Source organism: Rhipicephalus sanguineus, chromosome 4 (assembly GCF_013339695.2).
Source record: "Rhipicephalus sanguineus isolate Rsan-2018 chromosome 4, BIME_Rsan_1.4, whole genome shotgun sequence".
Lineage (NCBI taxonomy): Eukaryota > Metazoa > Arthropoda > Arachnida > Ixodida > Ixodidae > Rhipicephalus > Rhipicephalus sanguineus.
The window spans coordinates 104,514,393-104,529,034 of NC_051179.1; the positions used below are offsets into that span (position 1 = coordinate 104,514,393).

The following is a 14,642-nucleotide window of genomic DNA, read 5'->3' on the forward strand; positions in this document are numbered from 1 at the left end:
CTGCTCTGCACTATTCCGATGCTTTTGCACTGAGGCACATCCACAAATTTACATGCGTCGCAATAAATTTCCTTCATAAAACAAGTATACTAATCGCTGATCGCACTGTACCTTTGTTTCTTCGCTCATAATTCTTGTAGTGTATCTCTACACTGCAGTACGTCTCATTTATTTACATTCATGCGTTTTAATATCATCACTTTTGTTCGGTACTCCTTATCCACGTGTCGGCCAATTTCATAAGGACGGCCGCTGGTGCCACCTGCTCAAATCACAATGACAGTAATGTTCCCTGAAAACATCTCTCTTTCTAATCGGTCATCAGGTAAGCCGGCTGCACCATTTTGTTGAAGGAAACTATTCTTATGCTTCCATCATGCTATGGTTAAACTATAGAAGGCTCTCTGAACACAATACCGTAGCCGCTATTGCTCTGCATTTCTTTATCTTCCCTCTAGATACCTTATTGCCCTGTTGGCCTAATACATCCACCCACGCAAGCGTATTAAACAGAAAAAAAGATCTTCTAAGCAGTAGGGTATGTGGCACTTTATTCGGTATCTTCTTTATTCGGTATCTTGCATGCGTTTCCTCGCTTCAACTCGGATGTCCTTCCAGAGGTCCATGAAGGAAGATTGCTTCTCCGCCTCCAAAATCCTGTGCTCCATCTTTCGAAGGAGAGCAGGCGAGAAGTAGTCCTTCCAGCTTCCAACTTTGCCGTTTCTTACGTACGAGTACTTGTTCTCTTCTCCTTCGTGGCCTTCGATGCAGGTGATCCTCTCGCGCGAGAACGCCTCGTTCCACTGGGGGTTGTCTCCGGCACTCAAATCCACGACCACTACGTTGCGCATGTACTCTGGCTTCGATCTCTCCAGCACTCTTTGGAGGAACGCTTCGTCTTTCTCCAGAGCGCGGCCGTACTGTTCTCCCAAGAAATACGCCAGCCTCAGCACCACCTCTCGGGTGTTCTTCTTGAGTTCCTCGTAAGTCAAAAAGAGCACGTTCGGTTCCTCCCGATGAGCGTAGCCCGCTGCCACGTGTTCGAAGTAGTCGCCGTAGCCGAAATTGCCATTTACAAATGTGTCGACAAAATCTTCGAACGTTCCATCTTGAAATTTGAAATTGCTTAAGTTGATCATCATGAGGTAGAAGGACACGCAGACGTCCCACGGATTGCGGGCGAGGTAGACGTACTTACCTTCTTCGGTCATCGTACGCTTGTCCAACGGCAAGTGCGTAATTAATGTTCTCAGAGGCAGAGACGAGCTGTAGTCCTTGACGTCCATGTACTCGAGGATGCGCCATTCTTTGGCGAATTCTTGGTAGGTCGTCATCGGCTGTCCGCCTCTGAGAATCAGTTGCGTGATGAACATCAGCCAATGTGTTCCGCTCTTCGGAAATGTTATTTGCACGAGATCTCCTTTCTTTGCCTTGAAGTTCAGTGCTTCTCTTAATCTGTCGGGATTCAGTACAGCGCATCTCGGAACTCCATCGATTATTTGGCAGGCCGGCCTTCTCCTCTGCATCTTCGCCAAGTGCTTCTGCAAGAGTAAAGTAACACAAGCAACGTATTCACAATGAAATCTTAATCTATTTATAAGAGTTTCGTTTATTAATTGGCTAATGGAAACGCCATAGACAGCAGGAAAAAGCGAAACAGGCGGGGAAAGCGCTAACTAAAATTGCGCACATTTATTCGAAAAAAATCGCCGCGGCTAGGCTATACGTGCCTGCGCATAATATCCTTAAAAAACACCAACAAAAGCAGAGGCACACGCAAAAAACGGTCGTGACAACATAAAAAATGATGTCCAATGTATTCGCAAAAAAGCAAAGGAAATGTGAACCGTAAGGATGCCATTAACAGCGCAGAATCGGCCAGAAATTCAATACACTAATAAAAATTCTAAAAAGCAACACTGCGAAGAACTAGCTTAACGGTGTCTACCCAAGAATTCCGCTTCTTTGTCTAAAAAGGAACTGAAGCTACGCTAAAGCACATGTCAGGTCCGCAGTTTTGAACTAAGCCGACGCAAAATTCGCAATGCGTTCGGAAAACGGTGCATTGGGAGAGTTACTAGGTGGCAGAGCAATCTTATCGAAACCATTTCCTAAAATGAAAAAACTAAAGTGATGGCGACGATTTCTGCCAATCCGCTAAAGAGAAATATTCAATCAAGTCAACATTCTGAGGGCGATGTAGTTAAGTAAATACTTGATCAGTCTGTTGAAAAGCGGCTAATTAAGCAAAAAATGCAAAGTCTGCGGAAACCGTATTTTTGCTGCGAGATGCAGTACTTAGATGTGTGCTTAGCCTATAGAAACATTTGCGGAAGCGGTTCCCGCAAAGAACAGACGTAAGTTCTTGTGCTCGTTTGAAATACAAACGAGTACAACAAAGTCTTTTTAACGCAATGTCTGGAGAAGCGTTCGAAGTAAAATGAGATAGGACTCATCCGCGGCTTTCACTAATCGCGAACAAAAGAAGGGCATTTCTTTTCTATTCAGAGGGGCTCGGTTCTAAGGGCCAAACAACGAAACGTTCCTTTCTTCAGTAAGGAAGCCTTCATTTTGGTGAGGCCGCCTTATGTCACTCTGAAACCTTCCTCACTGAGGAGCCCTTGGTGAAGGCTTCCTTGGCGCTTCCTCAGCTTAAAGGGGCCCTGCAAAACTTTTTGAGCAGGGTCAAAAAGCGCTGCCAATCGGTAGTCGAGGCTCCCGAGAACACGCGAGCCAAATATTATAGCGAAGCGAGCAGCCTGGAATTTACAATAAATTCTCAAAGTCAGCTGAAAATCGCTCCCTCTTCTCTCGACAAATGGTGTATTAGTCCGCAATATATGACGCGATTGTCGGCAGTTCCACCATCGGCTGATGTTATAATCACGATAACATCCTCATTATTACTTAGTTGTTAATTTTGAGTTCAATAAGTAGATAATATGTATGTTTATATTGTGTTATGCCGTTTAAAACACCGAACAAACATTAATATTAGCACTTCCGGTCTCACCGACAGCTCGTCTGCTCGTAGTTGCGTGTTTGCGTTTTCTTCACCATGCGCAGTGCCGAAATCGTGAATATTTCTGTGCTTTTGACCATCGCCGGTTGCCGTTGAGAGTGGCAGCCGTTCGAGTGTTGGCTCGTCAGCTGGAAACTGCATCGTCGGCACGTTCTCACGACCGACCGAGGCAGTGGCGCAGCATTTCTCCGATAACAATGCTGGCGCCGGCTAGCTTAGGATACCTGTGTTCGCTGTATGGCGAGAGTCCCGTTCGCTGTCTGTTCAGTATGTCATCGAGCCGTACCTCGGCGTATCCTCCCCGTAGTCTCAGGTTCCCGAGAAACCGCGACACAGCAACCAAGCAGACTCGCATTTTCACGGTAGCTGCAGACAGCTGGGGGATGGGTCCGCGCCGGCCCGATGCCCCACGATCCTTTCTTCTACTCTTTAGTTCTTTGTTGTCAGCCCGCACTCGCTGTGCGTCCGCATTCGAAGAGCAAACAGCATCGAAGTACCGCCACTGGGAGAAGGGTGCACGCAGCTTTGCCGTGTTGAATACGACTCAAGCGCGAGCAGTGCGACGAGGCGGTGTATCGGAGTGTGGGTCGAAACCCATCTCAGCTGTCATTCGTTCCAAACGCGCACGCAGGTTTGCGTCCATGGTTGGCAGAGCGATGAAAACACTACGGCAGTTCGAGGTGCACACCCAACATTACCTAACCGACTCGCAGTTTTCAAGCACGCGCGATACACGGTGCGATGGGCTCCGCTCGACGACGACAACGCAAGCCGACTGGAGGTGGCGCCACAGACCACGTGGTTGCGCCGAGACGCCAGAGAGAAAAAAATCAAGAAAAAAAATTCCGCCGGCGCTGACGTAACTCTTCGGCGCCTCCTCGCACCTCCACCCTCCCTCCCTTCACGCCCCGCGCAGCTTTCCGCGCGCTCGCGGCGTTGAGTTGAGGGAGAAAGCTGCGGAACGTGATCTCTATAATTTGGTAACACCACTTAGACTTGACGGATTCGAAAAATTTTTGCGGCATATGACTCGTGAAGAGTCGTACGTCAATAATGAGACTATTCCAATATAACTAAGAAAGGTGTTGCAGGGCCCCTTTAAGGTTGCTTTGGGGCTACCTTCGTGCGCCCTTAGGTTCGCTCCTGGCCCTGAACGAGCGCTTCACCTCACAGCTAGCCCACGTGATGAGCTAGCCCACGTGATGCTTGTTTCCAAGGCAACCCTCCCGCCTCACCTCTGCGGGGAGACGCGAGCGTGCGTACACGGTGAAGCGCGTTTAGACTGACAGCGTATAAAGAGGTGGGTGTTTCAGTGTTGCTAGAACGCACCACTTTTTGCGCTCGACTACGGTGGCTTTTCACATTTAGTAGTCGCAGTTGGAAGAAAGCGTACACGGGTCTCTAAGGACACGCGTCTCACGTAAGGTGAGGACGCGGTCGAAGGAAAGGAACGTTTCGTTGTTTGGCACTAAGTGTCGGGCACAATCAAACTAATCGAAGAGGCAATTAGGCTAGGAAAAGCATAGATGACGTTAATTGTTGTCTTTAACCGTAGTGTACTAATGGGAACATTAATTTAAACGCACTGAAGTGGACGAAGAATCACCCCGACCGTCAGTGGGATCTGATCCTGCAACCTTCAAATTACGCGTCCGATGCTCTACTGATTGAGCTACGAGGGAAGGCGCTTTCCTGTCCATTTCGTTGTGTATTTCTGTGCATGCAATACCTGGGAGTGTTAGCCAGCGCCGCTCGTAGATCAGGCGGCAAGTGACTGTTTTTGCCAGAGGGCATCACGTGATCTTTGCACGAGGTGGCAGCTGACGAATAAGCATAAAGTCTGCCGTGGTGAGGCCCCAGCTATGAATGAACACAGAAAGGGATTTTTTTCTGAGGGGCTCATTTATATATAAACATATATGTTTTACACAACGAACTGAATCGAACAATTATGCTGGGGTAAGCATAGATGACGGTAATTGTTGTCTTTACCTGTAGTGTGCTAGTAGTGACGTAAATTGAAGTGAAGTGATGTGGACGAAAAAGCACCATTTTCGTCGTTGGGGTCTGAACCCACAACCCTCGAATTACGCGAAGGGCCTCGCCACGACAGACGTATTGCCTCAGGTTAGCATTCGAGGGTTTATTGGTCCATAGAAATTCCTGCCATATTTACTAGAGGAAGCTGTGGCTCTGCGATCGTTCAGCCACCATGGGAATGATGGGTAGTACATGGATTTGGCTAGTCTTCGTGCTCGCGGCTTTGAAATCGCTGTTGCTTTGTTTATTGTTGTGTTTTGACGTTTGTTTCGGATAAAGAATAGTTCATTGCGAACCTCGCGAGCTGATTCGGATCGTTCAGCCTAAAATGGTCAAGGGGCTCGAGGGGCGCTGCTGAAGTTTTGCTGAACTTCGTGGACTTCATTTCGCGACAAAGTTACTGCAGGCGGCTGCTACACGGGGTCCGTTCGAAGTGCCTGTACTGTTCACGAGCTACTGCACATTGCCAGGTTTTAGAAAAAGGCGCGCGAGAGGTGCATCACTGGTTTACAATTTTAGGGGCGAAGCACCTTAGGGTCTCGCCTTGTCGGCGTGTCATGTCGTTGTCACTGTTCATCATAAGCGGGTATGCATCACTTAAATTGGGTAAATCCCACTACTCGCCGTCGTTTCAAAGCATGCATATTTTGAGCTTAAGGTTCGTCGTTACTGCCTAAACAATATGTTTGGTTTAGCAGTGGTGTGAGAATCCCGGACGAAATTCACCAAGGCGCTCAAGTTTATTATCCAAAACCAGAGACACAAACGTGCATCTCTACGGTAAAGTCAAATATTTGAAACGCCATTTCTTGAAACATATCTGCATATGTGCCACAAAAAGAAACTGGGTAAATCCCACTGATCACCACCGGTCCATACTGTGCATATTATGAGTTAAAGGTTCGTCGTTATTGCCGAAAACATTATGTCTGTCTTAGCAGTAGTGAAGCAGTAAAGGGTACGCATTTTGCTGTGATAAACGGCGCACATTGCGTGCTTCGGCCCTCCCCAGGTTTAACGTTAGCGGAGCTGAAACGCCCTTCCCTGTATGCTTCGCCTCTCTCCACTTTTTCTGCACCGAGCAGCTTTGTTGGTGCAGACATGTGAGTGTGAAGTAGCAGCGCAGCAGACGACACTTGTGCAAGACGAGTTCGTTTTTTCTTAGGGGCGAAGCTCCTTAAAGCGGCACCCGTTCGTCCCTCGTAGTCGTAGTGCGTAACCAGTCGTAACGCTAGTACCAGATCTTGACCTCCAAGGTGGTGCCGGTGGGAGATATTTCCTATGCGTTGTTGAACAATGAAAAATTCGCAGCGTGCGCGTTAACTAAAAGCCGAATTCTTCTGTCTCTCATTCCCCATTAGCAGCCATTGGCATGTTCCAGTAGGAAACGTTAGTAGAAGTAGAAGTGTAAGTGTTAGCTAAAAGCCGACTTCTTCTGTCTCTCATTCCCATTAGCAGCCATTGTTTACCTCCAAGGTAGTGCCTGGTGAGATTTCTCCTGTGCGTAATTAAACAATAAAAATTTTGTTCAAAACGCCGTTGATTGATGAAATAAATTAACGAAAGACGCCAGATGTTTTCTAAAAGCAAAACGAAAGAACGCTAGATGTTTATAAAGCAAAACGAAAAGACGCCAGCTGCTTAACGAAAGACGCCAGATGTTTTCTAAAGCAATGGTTTTCTAAACAATGAAAATTCACAGCGTACATGTAAAATAAAGTGAGCTGCAAGTCGTCATAACTCATCGAACCTTTAGTATAAACGCGCCCGATCTCACGTCGGTGATGATGTACTGGGCAGAATTCACGGAAGATTCACGGTTTACCGATGAACCTCCGCAGCTTCGCCCACTCATCATCATTCACTCCGTGGATATGCTGTGATTTTTTTGGAGCGGATCTGTTAAGCTTTTCGTTATGCCGTGCGGAGTCGACAAGAAACTATCATCAGCGGCCGGCGCGCGCTCCGGCTCCCTCCGTCCTCTTCTCCATGTTCTTAGTTTTCATGCTTAGTCAAACTAATTAATCCAAGCCATGCTGAGATCAAGCTAATTAATACCATGCTGATTAAGGCCTTACTACTTAAAGGGACCGACAACTGATTTTTCTCGGCCCATTTTTTTAAGGTGCGACAGAAAGCTCACCCTTCGCAATGTTTGTAGCTGCAGTAGCTAATCCCAAAAGCACGGAGTGATTTTACAAGCAGTATTTTTGGATCTCAAAGGCTCTAAATACGGACGTACCTTTCCTCCAGCAACCCTGAGAATAGATAGCAATGCCACCAGCCCTTCTCGCGATTTGTGAAAGCTGTCGTTGTTCTGTTTTCGCAGGAGTTCCTGTAACTATGCTTAACCACCTTTATTTAGAGCTTTTCAATTATTTTTCAAAAATAACAAGGTGCTACAATGAGATGATGTGACACTGTACACCTTCCCTGTATCTGTACCGCGTTTTGTGCGCATGCGTCCAAGGTTGCTTGCGCCTGTGTCATGGGTGGCTTGTCCCGGCTTCGTTACTCTCTCGATTCACGAGCCAAGCCAAGTAATCGAAAACGTCACTACACTCTTAGAAAAAATCGAGTATTCGGGGAGTGTTTCTGCTACAGAATAATAATTGTCATCCACCTCGCGTACTTTCATCGCGTTATCACCGCGGTCCCGGCACCTGCCGGTCACGAACGGCGCGCGCGTTATTAGCGTGACATGGCATTCTTGATAGGAAAGTGACGAGAGCCGGGTTTTCAAGAAAGGAAACGCGAGCAAGCCAGATGACGATTATTGTTGTGTAGCAGAAATACTCCCCAAATACTCGCTTTTTTCTTAGAGTGTACGCGTATGCGCGGCCGCGCCGAGTAGCAGCGCGCGTTATTTCTGAGACCAAGTGTTGCTAGCAAAACTACGTCACTCCAAAATCTTAGCGGCCTGGAAACTGCGTGCACTGTTGCATGAGGACGCTGAAAAGTTGCTCAAGACGTGCTGACGAGCATGTGATCAATACTTCACGCGAAGGCAGCGCCACTTTAATGCATGCTACAACGCAGGCCTATATGTAATACATTGTTATGGAGTAATATCTTTTAGAGGGACTGTCTACCGCTCGCAAAAATTTTTCTGATTGTGGTGAAAGTGAGAAGGTCGTTCGTCACATCGGTAGCAACGAGCATGCTTTTGTTCCACAAAAAAGGAATTATATTTTTAATTTGATGTTTAAAATCGTGAAAGAATGACCGCTAGCGTCACCCAACGGTGATGTGGTTCAATTTACTGGTAAGACAAGAAATCCTCGCAGGTATACTCATTTTGCTTAAAAACAAACACGAATAACTTGAAATTGTATTTTACGCACTTGAGGCAGCTTTCGGTTGCGTCAGAGAGTTTTTTTTTTTTTGCTTTTTTTTCTCACGCGTCCAAAAAGGTACTCGGTGGTGCCGCCTTCGATTTTGTCTGTTTCAGCAATGGTTTCAACTATAGTGAACTAGAACATAAAGTTTCAACTCATGCGCTATGCCATGCGGCCCTCCGCGCTGGTCGTACCGTGCCGCCGTATTGTTGTTACGATGTCTTATATGTGCTGCGCTGTGAAGGCGTGCATTTATCGTCTCTTTTTGATGAATGAACTTACTTGGATTGCGGCAGCAGTGCTAAAATAAACGCATATACTGCGATTACAGCAAAACAAGTGTTCTGTAATCGTATAATAAGGCTTCATTTACCCGCTAGCACGCTGAAAACGGCTGTTACATTCATTATATTAGTGTTCAACGAAAATTAAGTAATCCTATATACAGAAATCACTTGTGCTTTCGGTTTTAATTTTTACCGGCACTTCGCGTCCACCAGCTAGTGTTGTGAGCATGTTTCACGCCAAAGGAAGAAGACCGAGCGCAGATCGAAAAATTCTGTTTTAAATATTTCTGCTCACTTTCCAAAGAAACCGCTGCAAGGTTGGTCACTTCAGACTGTATGCTTTCGATTGTGGTGCAAAACAGAAAAGCGGTGTAAGATGGTAGGCAGTCCCTTTATTATAAAGAAAATAACAATATTTCAATACTAACAAAAAAAAAAACCGTCGACCGCGTGCAGCAATCAACGGCCACGTGGCCGGGTACATCGGATCGTTCATGTTCCAGGCGCCAGAGGCGCCACAGGTCATTTATCGCGACTTTAAATTAAGAAATAAAAATATAAATCAACCTCTCACGGAATAAACAGGGTTCGTTTAAGTCAATGCGGCGGACGATCTTTCCATCAGTGGAGTCATCTCATTTCATGTTCTGGGCAGTTGTTGGTCCCTTTAAGTCCATGATGTTTAGGACATTTCTAATTTGGAACATGTTAATTAATTAATTCGGTTCTGAGCCAGAACACTATTTCGTTCCGCTACAGTTTTTCAATTTTTCCTGTGTTATACTGGAAGACACCACTCCCGTTGCTTCGGCAATGGAAGTGGAACCTGCAGAGTGCCGACGCGACGTCACGACGTCGGCAGGAGCCGGCGCCAGGAAGAGAAATTGCCCCCAGAGTCAAGCCGGCAGTGAGGACACCGTGCTGTACTCATGCTCAAGTGAGGACACTTCTGACGAAGAAGGCTTCGAAAGAGTTTCCCACCGAAAGGCAAAAAGAAGAAACATCAGCGGACGGTCGTCATCAAGTAAGTCAACTGTGATGCCACAACGGAGGCCGTCAGCGCACACTATTCTATTTGTGCCTGATACAAGTACGGACAATCTCAACCGGCTTAATCGGCAACGCATCTCTATGTCTCTGGAAGCTCTCATTCCAGGAGAGATAAAGGATATCAGAATCAATAAGCGAAAAAATGTCCTTGCAGTTGATGTTCACAACCGAAGCGCACTCGACACTCTGATGAAAATAAAAACCCTCGGCGATGTTAACGTCCACTACGTCGTTCCACAGAGCAACGACACCACCGCTGGGGTTGTCTACGACATTGACGCATCAATTATTGACAGCGACTTGCCGATTTTGATCCAGCCAGCGACAGATGGCGTTACCATACTACACACTCGACGCCTTGGCAGTTCGAATTGTGTGAGACTCATCTTCAAAGGTGACTCCCTACCATCCCATGTCAAGGTAGGCCTCTTCCGGCATGCGGTACGGCCCTTCATACCCAAGCCCCTGCAATGCAGAAGATGTCAGAAGATCGGACACGTCAGCGCAGTTTGTCGACATTCAGCAGTATGCCCACGGTGTTCCGAGTCACACGACTCTGACACTTGCCGTGCAACAGAGCTCAAGTGCCCCAATTGCCAGGGTCCTCACGCTGCGTCCTCGAAAGAGTGCCCGCTGCTAAAGAAGGAGCAGCAGATATTGAGGAAGATGGTCCGTGACGGCTCATCACACAGAGATGCTGCCACCGCCATAAGGTGTCGACGTCCACGTAAACGAAGGTCATCATCGGGCGTAAGGGAGAGATCACGTCCTGCAGCGACTCCTTCCACCCCTCCGCGTCCTCCTCCTCCAACCAACCCAAATATTGACAAGACCAACCGTACGAAAAGCGGTTATGCCGCCGCGGCTTCGTCAGGTGAGGAATGGCCAGCACTACCGCAGACATTTCAAGCATCGGAGCAACAGCAGGGCATTCGCCCACTGAACTCTAATGTCGCGGCTGGTGACGAGATGCGAGAAAGAGACTCCCAGGTGATCACCATGCTAAGGTCTCTCACGAATGTCATGCGCCTACTACTGACGAACATGGATACTCCGGCTGCTCGCAGCGCTCTACAGGTACTGGATGCTCTGACCCCAGTGCTTGAGACCATCGTTTGAAGCCATGGCCCACTCATCAGTGTGTTTCCGTAGTGAAGTCAAGAAAGCGTCTCTTTTTCAATGGAATGCCCGTGGCCTCAAACCCAGAATCTCTGACTTTAGGCCCTTCGTCTTCGAGAATCAGTTCCCGATTCTCGTAATTTGTGAACCGAACTTTCAGACCGTTCTCCGTATATCTGGTTATGAGGCATTCTTGTCACCGACCAGCGGTGAACGAAGCAAGGTTGTTGTGTATATTAGATGTGAACTTACATACGTGGAGCACCCAGTGCCACCTGACAATAGCAACCAGTACGTCTGCTTAATAGTGAAAACGAAGGAGGTTACATTCACTCTTGTTGCAGTATATATTTCTCCTTCAAGTCGCTTTGATTTCAAACGCCTGCATAACGTGTTAACATCAACGCCTGGTCCCTGGATTCTCACTGGAGATTTTAATGCCCATCATCCACTATGGGGCAGCGTGAAGATGGATTCTAGGGGAAGAAGATTGGCATTATTTGCGACACAGCACAATCTATGCTGCCTCAACGATGGTAGTCCGACATATCTGCGGGGAACTACATACAGCAGCTGCTTGGACTTGACCATGGTCTCTTGGCATTTGGAAAGACACGTAAAATGGTTCGCGGATATCGAAGCTCATGGAAGTGACCACCTTCCTACTTATCTGAAGATAAAGGGACTATCCAAGGGCACCTCTACCGCTCTCCGACGAACTACTGACTGGTCGGCGTTCCGGCTGCACATGGAGGAAACCTGTGAAGGTACGCTTCCATCAGGTTTTGACAATGAAATTCGCAATGCCATACAAGAGGCTACGCGCACCTTTCAGCCTTTTCCGAATTACAATGAATTTGAAGCCGAATTACAGCGCCTACGGGCGATTCGCAGACGCGCGGAAAGAAGGTACAGACGAACCAAATCAATACACGACCTCAGAGAGGCAAGACGGCTGCAAAGAAGATTCAGCGCCGTATTGACGCACTTCAATCTAAAAGATGGAAACTATTCTGCGAGTCCTTGGATCCACGTCAGCGTTTGTCTAAAATATGGAGGACCGTTCGCGGACTTCGTGATCTACCGCATCAGCGTTTCCCTTTCAAGTCTCTCGCTCTGAAGCAGGGTCGAAAGGAGATTGAGGTGGCTGAACAATTCTGCGCGAAACTAACTGGCACTCAGACTACATGTGCACCTATACAATGCGTCACTCCTGCGTCTCGGGACTCCCGCATGGACCTCATGTACTCAATGGAGGAGCTTGAAGCGGCACTGGCAAGCTGCAGGCGCTCATCATCTCCGGGGCCTGACGGCGTGACATATTCAGCGCTCGGAAACCTTGGAGAGAAGGCGCGACACGTGCTGCTAAGTATGTACAACGAGTCCTGGAGGAAGGGTTTGGTTCCGCCGGAATGGAAGTGCAGCCGCTTGGTTCCGCTTCTTAAACCTGGCAAATCGCCGCTAGATCTGTCATCATACCGACCCATTGCTCTAGCCAGCTGCATTGGGAAGGTTATGGAAAGGATGGTGCTGACACGCTTGGAGTGGTATCTGGAATGGTACAGCGTTTACCCAGACTCTATGGCAGGCTTCTGACGGGGGCGCTCCTCTATTGACAACGTGATTGACCTAGTCACGTTTGTCCAACATCAGAAACGCCTGAAACGCCTCACAGCAGCATTGTTCCTCGATATAAAAGGCGCCTACGACAATGTAACGCATGGCGCAATAATAGACGCGTTGACTGAAGTCGGAATTGGCGGCCGAACATTCGAGTGGATACGCAGCTATTTGACTGGTAGAAGTTTTTTCATGGTCACTGAGGAAGGCGCCACATCTTACCATCAGACAGGACGTGGAGTGCCACAAGGTGGTGTGTTGAGCCCGACACTATTCAACCTTGTGCTCGTCGGCCTCACGAAATGTTTGCCCAATACAGTCCATGTATCTATATATGCAGACGACATCTGTATCTGGGCATCTGCAGTGACACGTCTACAACTACGAGCCCGGATACAAAAGGCAGCTACGCTGACCGCGTTGTACTTGAAAAATCAAAATCTAGAACTGTCAACGGAGAAGTGCTGCTTTGTCGCATTTACACGCAAGACAATGCGGCAGTACACAATAACGATCAATGGGCAAGCAGTTGTCCACGACCGGAAGCACCGCTTTTTAGGCGTAATCATCGACCGCGATTTATCATGGACGCCACACGTTTTGTACTTGAAGAGACGGCTGGCTACCATAGCGCACCTTCTCAAGTTTCTGGGTGGAAAGTCGTGGGGCACATCAGTAAGGTCTATGCTGGAGCTCTATAATGCCTTATTTCTCGGTTTTGCAAGATACAGTCTTCCTGTGATGGGAAATACCTGCAAAACAAATTTGAACGCACTCCAGGGCCTGCAAGCTCAAGCTCTAAGGACATGCCTTGGTCTTCCGAAATGTGCGTCTACAGCGGCAACAATCGTCATTGCAGGAGACCATCCTGTGTCAACATACGTGACCACTGATACCCTCAGGGTGCATATTCGACACCTTGCGCGGGTACCTACGCACCATCTCGCATCTTTACCTGCACAAAGGCCGCATACAACATTCAGCCGCACTATTGCTGCCCATAGTACTTCTTTGCCATCGAACTATACGCCTGCAGCAAGGCCATCCTCGCCTATATGGTGCCTACATCGACCCGAAGTGCGCCTTACCATACCAGGAATTACGATGAAAAGAAGAATGTCATCGGTTGCCCTTAAACAGGCTGCACTACTGTATTTACATGAGGTGTGCATTGCTCACACCCATATTTACACTGATGGTTCAGTTATGACTACAAGCTCAACCGCCGCCGTAATAATTCCAGCAAGAGCTATCACAATACAGCTCAAAATGTTTCACGCAACCTCCACTACAGCTGCTGAACTAGTAGCGCTCCGTGCTGCTCTTCAATTTGTCATGGAGCAGACACCTAATTCGTGGTCTATCTTCTGCGATAGCAAAGCAGCCCTCCAAAGTCTACTCTCCGCTTTACGTCATGGCGCACATGAGCAGCTCGTCGCGGAAATCAGGCAAATCCACCATGAAGCAATAGAAAAAGGGCACCGAGTAGTATTCCAGTGGCTGCCTAGTCACTGCGGCATTCAGGGAAATGACCAAGCGGATGCAGCTGCCCGATCCGCTCATGACGGTGTCAGCAGTGTCACCATTCCCCTGTCAAGATCGGACGCCGCAAGAGAACTTCGTATGCTAGCTCGTCGCATAACGTTGGACTTGTGGAAGTCATCATCTACATTTACAAGTGCAGGGCTGCATGCCTTGGACTCTGATCTTGAATTACGCATCCCGTCCACCTTATCACGACGTGACTCTACCCTGCTGGTCCGTCTATGGCTTGGAGTGGCCTTCTCAAATGCCTATTCGTATATTATTGGAATGGCTGAGAGCCCGTCGTGTGAAGTCTGCGGGTGCAGCGAAACAGTCGCGCACCTTCTCTGTGAGTGCACCCGCTTCAGCTCCGAAAGAACGGCCCTCTCAGCCGCATTAGGCCAGCTGGACAACCGCCCTCTCACGGAGAACAAAATCCTAGGGCCCTGGCCTACCCGGTCTTCAGTGCAAGCCGCTCTGAGGGCGTTGTTGAGGTTTCTCCACGCAACCGCACTCAACATCAAACTGTGACTGCTGGAAGAAAATGGTGCTGTGTAGTACTAGGACTGCGGTTATGACTTCGTTTTGTTTTGTTTCGTTTTGTTGTTGTTGTATTTTGTCGCGTGCTGTCGTCACAAACTC

The 14,642-nt window shown here is 48.0% G+C and overlaps 1 protein-coding gene across 3 annotated transcripts in view; it reads right to left on the reverse strand.

Annotated features, from left to right (window-relative positions):
• Positions 1–564: 564 nt before the first annotated feature.
• The window catches only part of LOC119391457 (sulfotransferase 1B1), a 124,907-nt gene continuing 110,829 nt past the window's right edge, over positions 565–14,642 (reverse strand). Inside the window, exon 3 of one of the 3 annotated variants that reach the window (XM_049414849.1) lies at positions 565–956. In XM_049414849.1, coding sequence (XP_049270806.1) covers positions 567–956 — 390 coding nt within the window. In that variant the 3' untranslated portion in view covers positions 565–566. Of the gene's footprint in view, positions 1,327–14,642 lie in introns of all 3 variants that reach the window. The other 2 variants (XM_049414850.1, XM_037659137.2) reach the window with 2 other exon arrangements.